The following is a 21,892-nucleotide window of genomic DNA, read 5'->3' as shown; positions in this document are numbered from 1 at the left end:
GCCCCTTGTTGCATGAATGAACATAAAATTATGAACCTACACAGTAATGAACCCATAATCATGAACCTGCATAGTGAAGTTGTAGAACATATAAGAAATAACATCTCAATTTAGCTAAATAATATAACAAGCATAAAATAATCTTATCTTTGCCAGCTAGTGTCCTTGATATGGTTTGAGTTTGAAAAATTAAGAATGAGAGGGTAAGGACCTGATCTGTTGTGAAGACTAAAACTGAATGCATCAGAACAGATCTAATAACTGGCACTTCAGCTGCAGGTAACATGCATCTCACACACCTAACATTTATGAAGGGGCATAAAGACAATAGTGTGACTTGTCTGACAATTGGTGTCTCACAGATAATATAAAGGGAGATAAATGATGCGGCAGGTCATGTCTGGCAGCAGTTATAAGTGATATAAGACTGTGTTTAACCTGCTTTGCAGCAAGTGCATCTGCTGACCGTTCCTGAAACTTCCCTTCTAGGACACTGCACACCAACGTCAAGCCTTTACCTGCACATGAATGTGACATTCAATACATTTTTACATGAGAATATTGTTGTGACATCATTTAATACAGTTATACACAGATGTAGTTATCCAGCAACACCAAAAGGATGAGAGAAATATTTAAAAATAATCAGCACCACCATCCAGCTGTCATGACCACAAAGTCAACACATATATAACAAGTCTTAATACACATCACCTTGAAATGATACATTTCAGCGTATCTACTTGACAAAATTATTGAAAGATGCATAAAACTTGCCAATCTAAACAAAAAAGAATAGAAAAAAATTCCAGAGCTGTCCCTGAATGTAATCATGAACAGCATCTTCTATATCTGTTAAAGTCATAAACTCACCCGCTTTCAACTGGTTGGCAAACTGTACCATTCTGGGGTACTTAGGCTGCAGTGATGCATCCAGTTTCATAAGCACTAGTAACTGGGGTCTGTACAAGTAATCAGCTTAAAATATTAAACACTTGAGACAGCAGTGTGCACAAACAAAGAGGGTAAATGACTTAAGGCACTGAGGAATGTGCCAACAAATCAAAAACAGAAAACAAGCAGACAAACATATATAAAACAAATATCAAAATACTTCCAGCTTGTATTCATACAAAAATAAAGATTAAATAGATGCTGATAAGATCTAGACAAGTTTACAATCCAGTGGCACCATAGTTTGCCCGTCACCAATATAGTGAGGGCTGGCTGCCCTAGGCTCAGCTCTTATACTGTCTAGGGCACACTGTTTCTTCTCTGCATGTGACATCTATTTACAGGGCTGGTTGCCTTGCTGTGTTACATACATCCTTAGTTGCTGGCTCGGTGCAAAACACCAATGCCCCCTCCCCCCAACAAGTTTGTTATTTGAAACCTTGACATTAATCTCTAAAAGAGAAAACTTTGGGCTCAGCACTCTGAGAATTAAATAACGGGATTAAAACAAAGCTTGAAAAGCCTCATAAATTTTAATTAAATAAGGTAAAGACTGCACTAAAATATGCTGAAAAACAAAACAACTGTTGCTGCAATTCAGTCAAGACTGGTAAAATAAAGTGACTCCTAGTTAAAATCTCAGATGTCTAGAAATGTCATTAACATTTAATTTAAATAAAAGCAACACAGTGGGCAAACATTTAACTAAAATTCAATTTGCTTTTCTGTTAGCACCAGGAAGTCTCATTTCTCTCTCTATTTTTTTCACAAGAAAAAGGTAAAAAATACTGTACCTCCAGTTCTTGGTGTGTGGAGGGCCTTCTTGTAAACGCAACAGTGAGTAACGAGCAGCAGACATTGCAAGACCACGGATACCATCTCCCCATTCCTGCTCAGCACTGGAAAACCAGATGAAATGAAGATAAAATTTAAATAATACAAAATACCAAGGAGTAAGTTAATATTTGATCAAAATAATGAAATTACAAAAACTTTCACCTCCATCTTGGGTACATTATTTATTTTTATTGATATTCAACATAGTGCATGTACTGATAAAATCAAAAAGATAAAATAATCCAACAAAGGAAAATTAAATCATCGAGAATTTGTATGAAGAAAACAAACAAAAAAAGAAGCAGAAATCTTTACTACACTCTAAATTAACATTTGACATTCTCACCCTTTGTACTCAATGTACTTGTAGATGCAGCATGCAATGGCAATGGCTGCCAGAGCATAATACCAGCTGGAGATAAACATCAGGGTAATGCATAAAGCGAGACCCACCAGGGACAGTGTCCTGCAGACAGCATTAGAAACACATTTAACACAAGCTCACCTACCATGGCATACCCAGTATTAGAACCAATCAAATGATATGTGACATGTGTAATAGAATACAAAAGATGATACCAAGATGTGCCCGGAGATATGACATAAAGAAATGTATGTTTTTGACAAGGTATGCTGATGCAGCGTGTAGCAAAAACTTCAAACTCATGGGTTGGTTCTAAAACACAAAGAATTTGATAAAGCAATATCACTAAAGTCCTCTGATCCCCCTACCAATGGTAGAATCTGAAGCGAGGTCGCCAGTTGGGTGTTCTCAATAGGGTCTGCAGTGCGCAGGCCATGTTGACAAAACCATAGCACATCAGGAAGAACCTGCACAACAAAGTTCTCCTACTGACAGACTTGACAAATGTAGCAACAAATGCAACAAATACAAACGCCTGCTGGTAGACCCAGCTCTGGCTATAGTGCTCACTGTATCTTTGATCCTAGCTTCAGTTTCCAATACTTATAATGAGAAATTAAATTATATAGTAATCACAGTTATCTAAATTCCACTGAAGTTGACCAGAAGTACTATTTCCACGGCTGCTAAAAGACTACAAAACTAAAATTATTTTCTGTTGTTTTTTTTTAAAAACTTTGTTCTATCATTTTTTTCCATTTTTCTCCCCCGATGACAGCATCCGGCATAAGCTGCAAGGGATCACAATAACCCCCACCCCAACATCCCTGCAATAGATATCATTATCAGCTGTTAACAGCATCCCACAGAAACTGCCATAGATATCTTTATCAGTCTCTGACCGCATCCCACAAAAACTGTAATAGATCATTGCCACCACCACCCAACATCCCTGCCATAGATATCTTTATCAGAATTTAAATATTTTACATTGTGATGATTGGTGCCACGTAGTCCAGAACACCAATGCAGACACCGATGAAGGCAATGAAGACAGTCAGTACAAGGGCACGGAAAGGTTCCCCCCTCTTAGTGGTGACAGAGAAGACACTTAGAAAAGGGATCACACCATCCTGTGCTATGGCCTGCAACAGCCTGGGGGCTCCTGTCATCCACAAAGACCACAGCATGTAAATCTTTCACAAAAAAGCCATGTATATGGTAGAGTTCTTACTAAGATCAACATCTTAAACTTGGTGAAGACATGCTGATTCCATGTTAATAAAAGTTTTATCTTCTATACGTTGCACTAGCCAAAGTACTCAAATGCACTTGGGTTGATGTTTCAGCTATGATTTGGTATAACTTTCAATTTATCACTTCATTTGACTCAAATTTTACAATGCATGGCATCAGTACAGTGAAACAGTGACAAACTTGTACTCTTAATGATCCATCCCTAACTCAACAGATTGAAATTTTGAATTCAGCAGTACAGGGGATGCTATCCATGCATTTCAACTTGTAATGCGTTTGCAAAGCACCAACAACTCTCCACCACCAACTGTAGACATCATGTACCTGTAAGACTCTGCAGGCCAGCACCCAGAGTGGACAAGAAAGCACCAATACGAATGAGCCACTCATGTGGCCATGCCAGTTTGCCAATCAGTAAACTGCCACCTATACTCTCTCCATACCTGTGAAAATACAAAATTTTACATGATCTATAATGGTTAACTGTTTTCTTTTCTCCAATTACTATATGATAATTTGAAGTATTTCACAGTGAACTATGATGAGATCAATAAGAAATATTATGAAGAGAAAAAAGTATCTCATTTGGAGAAAGAATTGCATAGTTCTGAATGATGATGGTGAGGGAAAGGATGCCATTTAGAAAGAATCAATGTTAATATGATATACTCTGTAAAATGATCAACAAAAACTTGATATATTTCTGCTGTGAAACACAGTTAACAAAAGTGATGGTCATTAATCAGCAACTAGTATCCTGAGCATAGCTAGTAATCAACAACTACTTCAAGATGCTACAACGATGACCAGCAGTTAGTAGCTAATATCCTGACTGATGTTGACCTACTTGTCTCTTAGCAAGTCCCCTTCCACAGTGCCAGCAAAGAACAGAACAGATGACAAATCTAAAGTGATGTCAAGGAAAAAAAGACTTGACATAGGGAATTATGATGCAGCTGCATGGGTTAGATATAAATTTTATTTTATTTTATTTTTATTTTGCCTTTTTTTTCTCAATCTTGTGCTCAAACTGTTAAATTAACTGCATGCTATGCATCTTTCTTCAAGAGCACAACTGTGTAATGCAAGTTCCCATGAGAGAAAGAGAGAGAAAGAGAACACATGCAAGCAAGTATGAACATGAATCAGTATCTTTGTCCATGCACCTAAGTCTGTATTTTAGCCCTTACCCACTACTTCCCTGTCTGCATAGTTTGTGAATGTGCAAGAGCACATACTAATATATAGATATGAAACTTGTACAAAACAATGCAAAGACTTTTGAATTTCTTTTGTCAAATGTCTTTGGCTACAAACAACTTTTTCAATGGCTCACACCTTCTACTTAGATGTCACATCAGTTTTCTTTTCATTCCACCTTTCTTAATGTCTACCACTCTACACTCAAGGGATTTGTCATTTGATGTACATATGTAAATATATTTAGCTCTCTCTCCCTTTCCCCCCATTTTTTTACCCCCACAATGTTGTGTGGATAGTTCAATCAGATGGCCTAGTGATGATGCGCCTGTGCCAGCTAAGACTGTAAGTCTGAGACTGTTGCCATGTGACAGTGACCACATGACTGCATTGGGTCAAAGGATACAGACACTGGAGGTGGTGATAATAGCCACAATAGTGCCTACAGGGATAGATTTTTGAGCATCAGCCAGGTCACCTGAACGGTTGGAGCCAGCCATGATACCTGAAAATTTGAATTTTTAAATAAAAGATGTAGCAGCTATCACAAACTCTTCAGGGTTGAGAAACAAATTGTGTTTGGGACAGAATGTTTCACAAAGTCATGCAATGCACTGAAAAATAGACACACACACTTTTCCGCATTCTTTTTCTCTCTCCCTTTCTCTCTTTTCTCTCTCACTCAGAGTGCCATGACTTGAGTATTGCTGTAAGACCTCACCTGTGCAGGAGGGGAAATAAATGCCAAGAAGAATCATAAAAGAGGTAGTAATGTCGGCTACAATCTCTCCTCTGCTGGGATTACCATGCATGTCAGTGCCGATGACGTTTCCCTGCTGCGTGTACCTGTTCATTGCATTCTCTGAGACAAAGGAGAACAGTCTGTGAATGTTTCTTCCCATTCTCAAATTCTTATCATAAAAATGGATAACCATTCATGCAGTTGAGTAGCAGATTTAATAGTCATGACCTCTAGCAAATTTAAGCAGAAAATTCATTTTCAAGTTCATTTGTGTTGCAGCAATAATACAGATCTCAGACGGTCTTCCACACACATGCCAATAATAAGCTGCTCAAGGCAACACCAAATTCAACAGTGGTACTCCCTGCATTTTCAGAGCTCTGCTAGACTCGACTCATCAGATGTATAAAATGTAAGCAAACGAAATCTATCTAATCAGACCGTAACAATGTACTGTTACAGTCAGTTACAATACCACTAATTTTCATGTTGATAATATGTTAATAATGCCCACTTACTTGAGAAGACCCCACTGGCAAGACCAGGAATTCCCTTAAGTATGCTTGTATTGTGGTCATTAAAATAGCTGTCACACACGTATGTGCCAGCTGAAGCATTGAGGATTTGGCAGTAGTTGTCATGTATAGGACCAGTGACATTTTTTGTGCACATCATTGTCCCATTTCTCATAACACTTTCCATCGTCAACAAACGGTCTCCCAGCAGACACACTCTGTCGACATAAACAAACAGTAATATTTCTTTCTCCAAGGGACAGATTTATATGAAGAATTTCTCCCAAAGTCACTAAGTGCTATCTAACATTTAATAAATTTAAGGAATGGGTGATGACAATTTTTATGAAAATGATGGGAAAGTATTTTTATGTACCTTTCTCTGTTAGTTTTTTAGCCTTTTCCTTGCTAGCTAGTTACCACTACTGCAAGGATGAATCTTGTTTTCAGAGTATTAATTACAGCTTTTACATGCTAATGCCACAGATGTGTCAAGATAAAACAGGAAAAGCTTAACAGTAATCTTACTCCACACTTGAGTCTTCATTGGCGATGAAAATGCCAATATAGATGCAGAGGATGGAGATTGTGACACAAGCTAGAGAGACTGCTGCAAACTTGCTGACAAAGGCAACACCGATGAAAACAATTATTGCCAGAATGAGAAGGACAATTGTGCCATACAACCGAAAACTGTTGGTGTCCCCAAAAAGGTTTATTCCTGGAGCCATGTATACCTAGAATAACAATAATCAAATAAATAAAAATTAACATGCAACACTTGGGGAAAAGTCCAGCCATAAATCATGTTCACTTGGTTTCAATAGTTTTGTTCTGTAACATCTCACTATGAACTTCATGCATTTACAGGAAAATCTGCATTTTAGAAGCATTTGCTCTGAAAGAAAATAGAATTATAATTTACCATTTCTGAATGTATTCCGAAAGTGGTTTTAAAAAAAATGGAAATTTTGGTTTTATATACATTACCAAAACATTAGACAGCAGTAAAATATACAATAAAAAATATACAAATGTTGTAAAATATACAACTCACAAACTCTCCTCCCTCCCACACACATACAACTATACTGACCACCAACATATATCGACCATCTCCATGCACACACAGTTATACTGACCACTAACATTTCCACACACAGAGTCATACTGACCATCTTCTCACTCACACACACACACAGTTATACTGACCACTGAATTTCCACACATACAGTTATACTGACTACTAACATCTCCATGCACACAGTTATACTGACCAATAACATCTGCAATGTATATTTACAGTTTCAACAAACAGTTTTACTGACCACCAAGATTTCCACTGCTCCAATGATGTACATGGATGTTGCCACAGATGTGCCAAGATAGAACAGAACACCTACAGCACCACCAAACTCCGGTCCTAACGACCGCGAAATCATGAAGTAGGAGCCTCCTGCTGGGACTACACCATTGGTGGCTATGGCACTCATGGAAATAGAGGTGAGAAGTGTCTGTTGATTTATAAAACATAAAAAAAAATTGTTAATGTCAAAGCATTTATGAAATCTACAGGAGTTATTGTATACATGACAGCATGCCATGCACCTGATCATTTTTTCCCAGTTGGTATACTCGCATGTGAGTAACAATAAAGTTAACCTTTCAAGGTGTTCATCCATTTCTTTGCCTGTTTACCTTCTCTTTCCTCCTCCCTAAAAATGTTAAACTGCCTTTTTTCTACACTACACATGTGTGAGCATGGATGGGAACTGTGTCTGTTTATGCGTCCATGATGATTGTTTGCATGTCACATATATATATGTGTGCTTGTGCGCATGCACTTGCCTGTTAAAAATATTCATCAATTGCTGTTCTCCCTTTGCTTCATGTTGGAACACAATAAATTCACAAATAACCCTTTGCCAACTATATTTACTGCCGCCATTATTCCAAAGGCTTCCACTAAAAGCAATACATTAAACAAACAGATACACCCACCCCTTCACAATCATTCTCAGCCATCATCTAGTATAATCAATAAACTCAGAAATCATTTCAAACAGAGCCAAAGGGTAAAAGTCTCTCCTAAACAGTGTTGGCATCCCTATCTGTTTCAGATGGCACAGGTTCAAAAACTCTGTATTGGTGCACAGTACATGCTACAACACATTAACTTCTCACTGCTACACCCTCTCAGAGTAAACTGTGTCAATGAAAACTCACCAGAAGTTGTTTAAGCTGTCAGTACTAATTTATTAATTTTGACCACTGAGCTTTTGTGCCTTAAAGAAGGTTCTATACTGCAGCTGCTCTCAGTGCAAAACTTCAAAATTGTTTAGTGTGAGAATCTCCACATGATTATATGCTAATCTAGCTGGTATGTTCTTTAAGATAAATTTATGATCAACCCACATTATGTTATTTTTCTTACATATTTTTGATACAGTTCTGCTAACGTCTATATTATCTGTGCTTTGCTCCTTGAGGTACATGACTTTTACCCTATTGTTTAATCACTGAGTGAACAGTGATTTTGATAACACCCAAAGACAAAACAAACAGATGTGCATGCAAACAGAAAAGCCTGAAGTTCAGAAGACTTTTAGCCAAATGGAAGAGATGAGGGAAATCATGGCAAGACACTGGCACACAAAAGGTGGAGACGAGGCAGATCACAACAAGAAATTGGCATTGGAAACAAGACAGAGATACAACAGATGCCATCCTACAGTGCAGCAGCAGATGCCCACGATGAAGAAGGCCTCCACAGCACCAGCCATGCCCACCACCCACGTCATGCGGACAAACAGCAGGATGCCAAAGATGTTTTGGATGCAGGGCAAGTAGACACCCAGCACTGTGCCCAAAGTAGCTTTCTGGCCACAGAAGAATATCATACTGGTTCATAGTGAGAAACATCAGTTTTATGGCCATAGATGAAAAAGAGCCTACTGTAATTAACTTTTCTATCAAAATCTCCCTTTTGTGAGGTGAAGCAAAATGCAATGTACTATTATAATATAAACCAGACATCTGGAGTCCATCAACTTTGCATGTGCACTACAACATGGGAGTTGTGATTAAATGTGGGGTTCATTTATTTCTTCAAACATGGTGCACTTTTATGATTTAGTTCTTACTCAAAACCAAAACCAACTTTACCAATCTGGGAATAAGTAGTACACTATTGACACATGACCAAGTTGGAGGCCATTGTTTTCTGTCTCCTTAAAGAAAGGAGGAATAAACGTAGACCTCATGTGTATTAAATGCTTTACTTTCATGTAATTTGCTTGATACCTACTGTACTGGGTGCATTAGACAAGCAGACTGTCATTATTAACTGCAGGTCTCCATTGACACTGAGTGATAAATATATGTTTACATTGATGCAATACCACAATACATTTTATTTAAATATTATTAAGACTTTCACTCAAGAAAAGAAAACAAGTCATCCCCCTTTTATACTTAAATGAACAATGGCAGCATTCTCTCTCTGGGCATTATGACATCCTGGCTGAGAAAACAAGACTTCTAGCTAGACGGTCATTTTGGTCACAGAAATGTTGTGTTCTGACATGAAACAGGCTCGTGTGAATCAAAACTCTATAGGTCATTTTTCTAATGTTCAAATTGTTCATTGTCATGCAGGGTGGGTGACAACTCCATGCAAGTTTTAAACCAAACACTACTTTTTAATACAAGTTCAACTTGCTCACAGTCTATAGCAGACTATATCATATTATGTCACTCGTTAACTGGCTGGATTAGCTTTTGTGTGTGTATGTGTGCTGTTGATTTGTGCATATGTGTACTCATTTATACATGTAAGGCAAGAACATGTGTATCATTTGACGATATTAAGTATGCTTTGTTTTATTTGATTTATATTTTTGTTACATTTGTTTTATAAGGTTATTTAATTACAGCTTATATGTCTAACAGTTAATAATTAATTTCAAGCTTTATTAAAATCAAATTACACTCAGCTTATTAATTGTTCAGTGAGGCTAAGCCACACTTCAGTAATTCAGCAATGGTCATGTAAAATATAAGCTGGGAACAAAGGGATCCACAATTGTGAGAGTTATCTGTGTGCTGGGTAATTCAGAAATTTTTAAGGACAGGTGCCACTTCAAAACAAAAGCAGTAAGAAATACCTCTAGGTTTAATTAAAACCCTCTAAGACTACCTTCAAAATCATGCTCTAAAACAACTGCACACCTGCATTCTTTTTTAACTATTATACTAACTGGCTAAACATGATATTTCTATAATTGATCACAAATAAACTGCTTCTTTTAGTGACATAAACATTACTGTGCTGAGCCTAACTCTTTATCGAATTTCAATGTTATTTTATCTTAAGCATAATCAGAAACAAAATAATTGAAAGATCTGCTATCAACAATTCTTTGTGGCTATATCTATCTAAGCTAATAAAAAGCCTCAGTTTATTGTTAATTAAAACACTGCATTTTCTTCATTAGTGTTTTTTAACACAAGTAAGATAAAGCAAAGATGTCTGAAAATATCACACAAATCATTTCTGGAACATACTTGGAGAATAATATGCCGTACACTCTCAAAGATTAACTCCTTCAAATAATTTTAATGGGCTTGTCACAAACACAAAGATTTTCATATTCGTTTTTAAGGTAGACATCAGTTAAGTTGCAACCAGTTGTTTCAGACAGATTCAGTAAAGTCCATGTGCATATTATTTCATTATAAAAACACAGAGGATCAGAGAAACAGCAAGCAACCAAAAAAAAAAAAAAACCAAAAACATTCAGAAAACAAAGTGAAATACTTACTTTCTTCTGAAACAATCATTTAGAACAAAATTATTAAAAGGTTGGTAAAACAAAAGAGAGGATGAGATGGAGATGAAATGCATAACTGATAATGCAACAGAAGATGGCACAATACCCTGAAAAAACAGTTTAACAGGGCAGCTCACTAAATTGATTTGGCAATTTTTCAAATTATGTAAATAGCTACAAGTCAGTATTTAGATGTAAATTTAAATTTAAAATAAAATACATCCAGTCATAGTAATGATGCAAATATTGTTTATCAGGTTACATAGCTTTTTCACTTTTTATACTAATCGATTTTTTTTGACAGCTTTGTACTTTTGTGCACATTTTTTTGTTACTATTTCTCTCCCCTTGACATCTCTCTTCCCATCCCTCTTACACATGTGCAAGCACACACTCATGCATGCACACACCTGTATCCAAGCACATGCATATGCAGTAGACTTCAGATGTTTCAGAAAAACATTACTTATAATATAAATCTTTACTGTGTTTGTAAAAAATGTACCAAATTGACCACTACAACTATAATTGAAAATTCTTTTAACACCTATCAACTGAATGATTAAAGGAAGCAATGAAACTAGAAAGAACGGGAAGGAAACAAGTAAATTTGTGAACGGCTAACCAACCAATCAACCACCAATTTACCTGTTGACCACCGCTCTTCTCCACATCTCGCATGTTTGGCTGCATACCTCCCTGGTAGGCATTAATACGGCTGAGGATGGTTGAGATGCGACCTTGATGATGAAGATCATCCTAGGACAGCAACAGGTAAGATGCTGTTAAAGGGAATGTATATTCACTAACCACTGAGCCAGTCCAACAGCAATAAAGCTGAGACCTACTCAACATAAAGGACTGGAAAGTGTCAAAAAGTTACTTTGTAAGAAAACATCTTTGCAATCTGTACTTTTAAGTATTTTTGAGATAAGCTTAGGACTGGCCCAATGTAGTTAAAGCAGAAGACAAATTAGGTGAAAATCCAAAACTTGAAAATTTGTCGGTAATCCAACACAATCTTGTAAGAAAATGTGGCAAGCGCCTTACCTCATACAAGGCCATATGGTTTTCAAACTGAGATTCTTCATTGTCTGCCAGAGGGAGATGATCTTTAGACAAAGAGGAGTTCTCACCTGAAAGAAAACAACAAAAGGATTGAAGAATGTAAACACTAAAATGGCAAAACGATGAAGCAGACATGATTACGTGATGTGATTGCTGCACTAAGCTCTGTACCCATCTGACTTCCATAGTAAGGGCTCTTCTTCACACACAAACTCTTGAGACCTTTAGGGAATCTCATGTTTAGACTGATTTTCCCAAGACTTGTGGATGAGTGATCATCGAACATGTGGTAAATGTAAACTTTTGCTGAATCTGCAGATAGGGTCAGACCTTTTTGATTATACCACAATTCCTTAGAATGATAAGAAATCTTATTCTCATTTGGAAATTAATCCAGACTCTCATGGCAAATGACAATTTTGGACTATCAAGCACTCACACCTGCAACAAATTCTAATGTACGATCATTCTCCTACATTGTGCTGATAAGGTTACCCAGCCACATTCTGGCCAGAAGAATGAAACCTATAATATAATTGAAAAGAATATTACACATAGGTCTGCTCAACCTTTACATGCTTGTTGTCTGTAAATGCAGGCTGGAGAAACACAACAAATATAATCACAATCTTAAGCCCCTGTGACATGCAAAATATTATCTTTATGACACTACTATTTACTGTTTTCTGCTTTTTACAGGAGACCCTTTCACTCTCAGCTTCTCTAACGCTAATCTTCTCATTCTCATCCTCTCTTTCACCTTCTCACTCACCCTAACCTTCTCACTTTCAGCCTCTCTCTCACCCTCTCATCATTTTCATTTTTTCTCTCCACAGTTTATCTTTATGGCTACTAACACCAGTAGAAAAAAATGACAAAATTAAAAGGTTGTGATAAGAGCATAGCCTGAAAAATGTTAAAGTACAACTATCTAAAAACTAGTTATTGTAACAAATACAGCCAAATACTCTCTCAAACTGTCACTGCATAGAGTACTCCACCCAATGGTGAACAGTTATTTAGATGCACGTTTCGTTTGCATGCACAATACAGAAAGTTTTAACTACTTCCCTTCATTCTCAAAATCTCCAAAAGTTACAGGTTGCCCTCCACAGACCCAACTCACTGTAAGCTCTACCACCCTCTCTGCTCTTTACCAGATTTGATAAGTTGGATTGACATTGACTTCACAAACCGTGTCTTTGTAAGTTTACACTGTACTTGCCTCCCGCCCTTAACCACTCGCCCACCCTCCCACTTCCCTACCCGTTCTATGAGCCGTTACATGGAGTAAATCGGTATAAGGATATAAGCATTGCAGGGATGCCTGTCTCGGCACTCGCTGAATCTCTAACAATGCATTGCAGGGGGCAAGGGGAGTTGGATTCACAGCAGCGCTAAATTTATCATGGCTGATGAAAGTCACAACATTCTCAGCGCAAGCAACAGGTAATGAGCAGGTTTTTTTTTTTAAAGATTCTCACAGGCTGGTATCAGCGAAGCCTTCGCGACCAGGAGAGCCACATCAATTTTGATGGAAGGTGAGACAGGTCTAAGTGTGTTTGTCCGGGGACTCCTTAAGACCTCTTGCTGCCTACTACTTTTGGCGAGAAGCTGATATGTTACCTGTACACAGAAGTGTAAACATCTCCAGACCTTTTTAGTAATTCTAGGAGTGGCAGGTGCAAGTTTGACATGACAAAGAACACGTCGCTGCTGCCCACGATCACAAGGATAGACGCGGCAGCTGACAGGGCCCCACTCTTGTCTATTGTAGGCGATAGTCATCAGGTCCTGTACAGGACGACCAGTCCAGTCTTGGACCTTCACATAGCGGGTACATCTCACATAAGACTGACGCTGAGTACATCTTTAAAAATAGTCTGATTATTGTGGCAGCGATGACCACTATGATGAAGACAAAGATGACAGAATCTCTGCCTGCGTTTGTTTGATGCGGTGACCGTACTTTATTTCACGTGCACCAAGTGCCTGAGGATTTTACACCGACAGTTTTCCCAGAAAGGAAACTACCAGAGTAATATCACGATAACGACCCATTCAGCACCTTGCTGCTGTGGGGAAACATCACGACCGAGAACTCGAACCCTGCAGCAGCAGCGAGACGTGACATGAAGATGGTCTCCAGCGTCCCGTATCACCGCCCGCTAGTAACCCTACACGACCTCTCACGTCCCACACTCGGCTGGCTGTATCCTCGTCAGATTAAAAAAAAAAAACAACAACCCACAAACCACTTTCTGACCTCATCAACGCCATAACAGAATATTGTTGTGATAACCTGTGCGTGTGAGAGCGCGAGCGTGCGCGCGTGATATAACAACAGGTTGAGTACTGATTACCACTACACCGCCATGTTTTCCACCTGTGGGTCTACGTACCTGATGCACCATTCCAGTCATGTGAAGACAGCCCCATTTTCTGACTCTCTCATGCTCATCACACGGGCGATTTTTCCAGTCTTCCCTTATTCGTAGACCACTAACGTGGAACAACCTATCCTTCCTCTCTGTCCCACTTATTATCTTACTGTCCTAAAATCACTATGATACTAACCGTATCGTCTGCCGAGTGTTATTACCTTTCTCTTCCCTCTACGCCTTTGTATTGCAGTTTGTCAATAATTCTGAGGGACACACCGGCTATGAAAATCAGGAAGCATTGTCTTCAAAGGGACGATAGCTTCGAAAGTGCCTATAACACACAGGTCACGTGACGTCTTTACATGCGCCAAGAACATTTGTTATAAAAGAAACCCAATCCAACAGCAGACTTCAATGCACAGATACATCATTGAATGTCTGTAGGACTGTGAAAGCGTTCAGGGGATGGGATGGAATTCTCTTGAACGAACTTTGAAAAAGAAGGAAAAGGAGAAGAAAGAAGGTTACAACGCTCCCAGCTCGTATGTCCATCCTGTCGTGAAGGTCTCTTTCCCGCCGCTGGATGTGAGCTTTTCATCAGTATACCCTGTCTCACTCTCATGTTTGTAGTAAAACCCTACTAGCAAGTTGCTGATTGCTAAATAAATAAAATCCTGATCAAGATATAAACAACAAACAGCTCTAACAATCTCCTCCATAACAGATAGAAAAGAAATTTTCTCCCCTTACTTTACCTTGTCCTTAACTTGATGCTAAGTCGTCGTTACAGCCATGTCTGTCTTGATACAGTATACCTCTTAAATTTATGAGGTGAATTCACCCTCTACAAGGCCCAGCAACTTGTGACCAGTCGCAGTTATTAATCACTGATTCAGATTCTTTCCGTCACCAAGACAACGCCCCATCAGTGATTGCATTAAAATATATGTATTATTCATGACATAGCAGCTTCAAGCTTCTAAAAATTTATTTACTTTTTTTCAAAGAAGCTTGATTCTCTAATCTTTTCTTTATTTTCCATTCAATATTTAGCTCTTTCTGCGTTCTTTTATTTGTCATTTACATTTTGGTGCATTTGACTGGTTCTTTTGACAGTGGGGTCCTTGGGGTCCCATATACATCAACCTGCCTTGACAAAGACCAAGCATGATTCTATAATAAGCCTGCCTTGAGGGGATCAAATATGCCTGTGGTATCAGCCTGCCTAGACGCAGTAACCATATACATATCAAGACGATATATCAGCACCAACAGCTCGCAGGAACTAAAGACACAATTAACAGAGATCAAACTCCTACTAGTTTCTTGTGTCCCTGAACTGTTCCATGACATTTAGCTTCGAAGTCAACACTAGTTTTTAGTCGTGTGTTTAAAATAATCATTTTCGTTTAAAGATATCAGAAAATAAAGAGCTATCAACAACGGTTTATGTTTCATATACACTTAAAAACCGGGTAACAGGTGTTATTCTGGATTCTGACTCATCACACGTGCCATACAGCACGTTCCCGAGCCACTCACGAGTAGTTCAAAGCTTGAAACAACTGTAATCTCCTCACAGAGCATCCTTTGATCTTTGAAATTCTTTGATAATGTGAAATGCGCTACCTTCCATTGAGGAAACTGCACTGGCTGTGATAATGTATCGTGTTTCACTTCTTTAAGCGTGACACTTGAAAAGGAAACGTGAGAGGGCGAGGAGTGAAGGGGCGGTGGGTGTAGAAGATGCAGAAGTCAAACACGAACAGAAACAGTGCTTGACATGACCTCCAAACAATCATTTTGGCTTCACCATCATCAGAGTTTTCTCTCGCATATATACACACACATGCGCGCGTGCAGAGAGAGAGAGGGGAGGAAGGAGGAGCTCTGTGGAAGAGACTTATGCTTATCGAGGAGACATATACTTCCATGTCGGCAAGGATAGTTTACAATGGTCTCACTTGCGTGAACTAAGCCCATAGGTCATAAGAGTTTCTAATCTTACCACATCCCTACCTCTATCCCCACCCCTAGAATAAAAAATGTTGGTACAGGAAGCAACAACCCGCCAGGCAGTGTCCCTCTGGTTTCCGGAATCTGTACACGGATCTTTCCGACATTTGTCTTGCCTCCAAGATGAACACTGGCAGGCCCACGACAAGCTATAGTCGCACAGGGGCACAGAGCAGGACAGAAAAACATTGTGTGTGGATGTGCTTTGGTGTGTGTGCGTGTGTTTTGGTGTGTGTGTGCGTGTGTTTTGGTGTGTGTGTGTGCGCACCACCCAAGTCCAAGACTATCAGCAAGTCTGCGATCCACGACAGAAAACCAGATTTATGATAAGGACTAATCTGGCGTCGTGGCACCTAGAATTTTTAAATCCTGGCTTCTATCAAAACCTCGAACTCTGATTGTCCTCCTTCATTCATCACGAGTCGTCTCCTCACCAGTTACCTGCATCATAAACTACAAAAACCTCGGCAAGTGCTGGCTAAGTGTACGTCTCACATGTCTGGAAATATCAGCACTTTTGAAAATGAATTCCCGAGGCAAAAGATGTGGACCACTTTTTGAAATTTAGAAAAGGGGAATCGCGCGTACATTTTTCATGTTATTTCCTACAACACATTCGTAGCAGCGCCAGAGACAACACCAAGAATCCATCCTGCGTGTGGATAGATAGACTGAAGAAGTGAGGGCCAGACTGAAAAATAAGAAAAAGGAAAGAAGAAGAGAGGTTGGCTCGAGTATTTCTCCAGACCTGTGACGCTGCCAGAATGAACAACCGACTGCCAGCACGATCCTTTAACTGCTTGTAGACCTCGCTCCTCCTCGTCATGCTGAAACATTTCTCTCGGGCTATAAAGCAACTGCAGCTGCCTGTAAACCAACCACCACGTGCAGCTGGCTGTAAACCATCACGTGCAGCTGGCTGTAAACCAACCCCCACGTGCAGCTGGCTGTAAATCATCACGTGCAGCTGGCTGTAAACCAACCACCAAGTACAGCTACATGCAGGTTGCTGTAAACCAGTCACTAAATTACTGTTACATTAACGCATTCCCCACTGGCTATAAATCAACCACTGTGTATCCAAAGCAGGCGGAGAAAGACAGGATTAACAGCCTGTGTCAGAGACAGTTACTGTGTTGAGCTAATAGATGTAGCGAGTGAACGAGGGTTGCAATACATTCACATAGGACACAAGCGTCCATAAGTGACAGTGTTATCTATTCCCTCGTCTGACCACACACCTCCCTCTTTTATCCAATGCTCTGCTACAGACAACGTGGGCAACACTGATGGCGGTTTCACTGTCTGGCGTCTGTCGGAAGAGCGGAGCAGGAAAACAAATCATTTCCAGACTTTTTTTAAAGCCAAGTTTTTTTCCCCCTGGCAACGCCAGAGCCAATACCCGTTTGTTTTGTGTCTTTTACCTGTATCTTTTAGCTCGCACTTTTCTCTCGACTGATATCCACCGCCTCCAGCCTCCCTCCTTACTTTACGGCAACGTTACCGGCGGATGTCGGGAAAAGAGAATGTCTAGTCTTATGCCGAGTATCTCTGAGCCACAAAAAAAAAAAAAAAAAAAGAAAACAACAACTAGAGGAGGACGAGGGTAGGAGTGGTGGAGTCTGTCTGGGTACATGCGTGTTAAGATGTCTCATGGTCTGGCTTTTTGCCTTCAAGAATTAACTTTGGTCAAGGCATGTATTTCCATCTTTGTTCTAAAATTTGAAATTATCTCGCTACTTTCGCATCCGCTGTGGAACAGCAATATGTACATATTTATATCTCTCTACCAGAACTGTATGGTTATACTTGCAGTACTAATCATGAACTACCGAAATGGCACAACAATGACTAAAAGTTCAAGCTTCAGAAGATAAGCAACAATAGCCACAGCGAAACTTGTAGCATAAAACTCCCGATGTTTGTTGAACATGCGTGTCCTGAGGGCGAGTTTGACAGATTCTATCGTCTGCTGATAGTGTATCACATAACGAGCGAGCGCCAGCAACCTGATGCCGAATAAGCAAACGTGGAATGTGTGTGTGTGGGATGAGGTCTGGTGCGATAAAGATTATTTTGAAGTTTTAGACAGGTGAGAGCCTTATCTTGAAGATGAAGAGCTTCCACTCTTTTAAAGTCATACTAAATCAAAGTGTGAAATAAAAAACAATGATTGGTAAGGAAAGCTACCTTTGATAAAAAAAACAAAACCTTCACGCATGCACAAGATATTTTATATTTGAAACTAGAATGCTCTAAGCGAGAGTAAGTTGAGAAAGACGCCCTGTAGCACCTTCATGCTGGACTGAGTTCAACCAGAGATGACAGGGCTACACACTAGCTATAAATAGCTGAGAGCTGCCTGGGGTTGGTGCAGGTCTTCACTGCCAAGTCTTGTACAAAACATTGTGCTCCCTCAAATAAGTCTGCAGGAGCAAGATGAAAGCATATCCATCCCAAACGTCGACCATTTCCTTTTTTTTATTTTTTTCTTTCAGTCCTGTGCTCGTCGTTACCCGGCTGATGTGCAGCAAAGACGCTGATAAGCTTCGTTTTCTCGCGAGATGGAGGCTGCCACCTGTAACAGCAGCGTGCGGCGCAGTACAGGGTGCAGTCACGGGCATCGAGATGTCTACACCACATTAACAACTTTTTGTCTTCTTGTGTGTTTGTGGCACACTGAGTACAGCCAAGTGAACCCAAATACCCTTCCTTTCTTCACAGTGACTTGGCGTCCTTCACCCCTATCCTTCGCTCCCTCCTTCCCATCTATACCCAGAGAGAGCACAAGTAAACAGGTCTGTAAATGTTTCTCCAAAACACACAGCACACCGACATGGACAGGTCAGCAGGACCAAGGAGAATGTTGTAACACAACATCCAAGCTTCCTGCCACCAGCTACAGAAAATAACCGTGTAGAACTGAAGCAGGCCTCTCCAACAAGCCTTGAGGTGACTCAGGATGAAAATTGTGTTGGAGGACACTGTATTGTAAGGTCTACACACGTGTAGGACTGACTGCCATGTCCACTAGCGCTCAACAGCAGACCAGTCTCGGAACGAGACACTGAAATCCCAATTTCAAACTCTCCTCAGAAATAACAAAAACAGTAAGAACCAGAACAAAGCTTGTTCTCTAACTTACAAGGCCCCTGCACATGTCGGTCATTTTGCAGAGCAGAGGCTGAAGAGGACGCACTGACCGGTCATCAGTGCACACCGAGGACAACATCGAACTGAGTTGCCCTTTTCTACTCCACAGGCTGCAGGGCGGACTGTAGCAGCTCAGCACAGCTTGAGAAACATATGCTCTGATAGCACGCAACAACCAATAATGTGCACCCATGTTGATAAGTATCGCTAGTCCCTTTGTGACAGGAAGCCGATTCTCTCTCAGGACAGATGCAGAAGACGAAGCTAATTTGTGTCACGAGACCAAACGTACGCATCGCACCTACTGAACGATGTGTTGACAGTATGTTGTATACGGTATACAATATCAGTATATATGTGGTGTATGTGATCTGTATAGTCTATATAGTGTGTGGTCTACAGTATGTATATATTCTATATGGTGTATATGGTCTACAACGTCTGTGCAGTCAATGTGGTGTGTATAATCCGTTATACTGGCTGACCGCATAATTGGAAAAATTGCGAACACAATCCTTCTTTACTGATATTTGTGCGTGCAGGCAAGGGCAAAGCAGCCAACTGGTAACTGCTAATACCCTCTGCCTAACCACCCCCACCCCAATGCACACATCTCTACCCTTCTCCATACAGAGGATGAAATCAAACTATTGGAATTGTACTACTAATAATAATAGGCCAGCAGGCGGTAATACCTTATGGTGCTGTGCAGATTTAACCAACATGGGCTCATAAAAAAATATGAAAAGATAGTTTTTCCGTGCTCATGAACATTTTCACTATGCTGCCATCAACTGATAAAGCCTGCCATTAACTCAGGGGCGGGTAAAGTACGGCTCGCGGGTCGGGTGCGGCCGGTCTGCTAAAATGTAAAGTGTATTTGTTTTCTTGTCTTTTTTCATGAAACCTAGGTTTGTGTGGTTGAAACTTATCCCAGACAACTTAGCGTTAGAAATCTGTAGTCCTTAACATTCCAACACTGACAAAAAATAACAAATAATGCTGCTGACTGAAGCAGTCGTGAGAAAGCATCGATGGCAAGGAAAGGCTAGAGGTAACTGTTCCCAACATGACCAATCGTTTTGTCTCAACATCGTCTGACCACCGCGTTAAGTGATTCTTTTAATCCCGATAAAAGATCATTTCTTTAAATTTGTAGGTAAGGACACGTTGCTGAAGTTACAAGAATTTTCCAATAGAACAGTTCTTTAAAGAACGATCATGTTAAGGTGCTGATAGCTATGCGGGAGTTCAAGTTCACTTCCAGACAAAGCAGCATGGAGAGCCTACAGCAAGCCAAATCCCTGACGCGGACAAGTCAATGTAAAGCACCAAATGAAGCATAAAAATGTTATTGAACTCAAAATCGTAAACTGTCCACCTCTTATAATGCCATGAAAATGTAATGCTATATTTTCCAAACGTAGACTCAGTTCTGATAGGTTGCTAAGGCCATGTATTCTAGGGTCGCTCCTAACGTCTACAAGCTAGAGTCGCTTTCACCTGTTGTCTTTCTCAGCGGTACAACAACAACAGCAGCAGCAACAACAATAACAACAAATGAACTAAGACTGGCCACGAGACAGCCCAGGTATATCTACCACTACGTCACCAAAATACCTCTGTCTCTGTCATCCATGCTTTATACCGCAGGGCTGGTGCAGTCGCCGTTATAAAGGTATTCGCTTGGTGGGCAGACTGATTCCAGTCAACGATTTGCCATAGAAATAGGATTCAAACAGGTGGGTGTGCATGCGTGTGTGTTAGTAATAATGAAACACGTAAGTTGATTTCTGGCTGTCTGCCATTTTCTGTTATCTACCTCTTACGAGAAATGTTGTCGGTGTGACAAGGTAGCCTGATATAAACGACTGCTCAACACAGACCTGAAAGAAAGTTCTGGGCGAACTTTGAAAGGCTGGCCAATAGTGGCAACACTTAAAACCTTCACAAACTTTATTTTCTTATCAATGAGCGCAACACTCTGTAAAGAACACACACACTGAGTGAACAAGGACACACATGAAGGGGTCGACGTAACGAGTGGCCGGGTGCATGTACCCCATGGCTCAAAAACAAAAACAAAAACAACAACAAGTGCACACTCTATCTTCAGGCACTGTAAACTCTTAGACTGTTTTCAAAGACTCTCGAGAAAAAGCAGGAGAGACTGCACAAGCTATCTTGGTGTACTGTAGTCAACTCATCGATCGTTCTAGGAAAAGTTCCTCTTGGATTGCCGCTATCTCCAGTGACAATGGAAGAGAGTTTCACGGAACCTGTTGCCTGGAGGGTGGACGGGAAGGGAGGGAGTTGCTGGAGGGAACTTGTTACTGCTACGAGGAGAAAGGTAAATAGGAATCTGGGTCCCGGTTTACGCTGACCTCTCGGGTCACGCTTCCACGTCGACCTTTGCCTCATCTGGAGTGATTTACCATTAGGTTTGCGACACTGACAAAAGCCAGCCCTTGAGCAACTGATCAATGCTTTGAGCCGTGTGCACAGTGAGACAGAGAGTTCCCCCCTATGGCTAGCCTCTCGCAGGCTCCGGGAGTGAGCAGATGTCTGTT

The 21,892-nt window shown here is 40.1% G+C and overlaps 1 protein-coding gene across 13 annotated transcripts in view; it reads right to left on the bottom strand.

The window, feature by feature from the left end:
* LOC112553480 (solute carrier family 12 member 4-like) overlaps positions 1-21,892 on the bottom strand; it is a 75,497-nt gene that overhangs the window by 11,824 nt on the left and 41,781 nt on the right. For 12 of the 13 annotated variants that reach the window (XM_025220714.1, XM_025220716.1, XM_025220715.1 and 9 more), the window contains 17 exons: positions 11,752-11,837; positions 11,350-11,460; positions 10,693-10,698; positions 8,602-8,748; positions 7,198-7,383; positions 6,398-6,606; positions 5,873-6,087; positions 5,334-5,474; positions 5,019-5,117; positions 4,260-4,317; positions 3,737-3,855; positions 3,146-3,320; positions 2,524-2,622; positions 2,138-2,257; positions 1,749-1,853; positions 874-962; positions 439-518 (listed from right to left, as the gene is read on the bottom strand). In XM_025220714.1, coding sequence (XP_025076499.1) covers positions 439-518; positions 874-962; positions 1,749-1,853; positions 2,138-2,257; positions 2,524-2,622; positions 3,146-3,320; positions 3,737-3,855; positions 4,260-4,317; positions 5,019-5,117; positions 5,334-5,474; positions 5,873-6,087; positions 6,398-6,606; positions 7,198-7,383; positions 8,602-8,748; positions 10,693-10,698; positions 11,350-11,460; positions 11,752-11,837 — 2,045 coding nt within the window. The remainder of the gene's footprint in view (positions 1-438; positions 519-873; positions 963-1,748; positions 1,854-2,137; positions 2,258-2,523; positions 2,623-3,145; positions 3,321-3,736; positions 3,856-4,259; positions 4,318-5,018; positions 5,118-5,333; positions 5,475-5,872; positions 6,088-6,397; positions 6,607-7,197; positions 7,384-8,601; positions 8,749-10,692; positions 10,699-11,349; positions 11,461-11,751; positions 11,838-21,892) is intronic. The other variant, XM_025220713.1, reaches the window with a different exon arrangement.

The sequence above is a fragment of the Pomacea canaliculata genome, linkage group LG12 (genome assembly GCF_003073045.1).
Source record: "Pomacea canaliculata isolate SZHN2017 linkage group LG12, ASM307304v1, whole genome shotgun sequence".
Classification (NCBI taxonomy): domain Eukaryota; kingdom Metazoa; phylum Mollusca; class Gastropoda; order Architaenioglossa; family Ampullariidae; genus Pomacea; species Pomacea canaliculata.
Note: the sequence above shows the minus strand (reverse complement) of the source record. Positions and strands in the feature narration are given on the sequence as shown.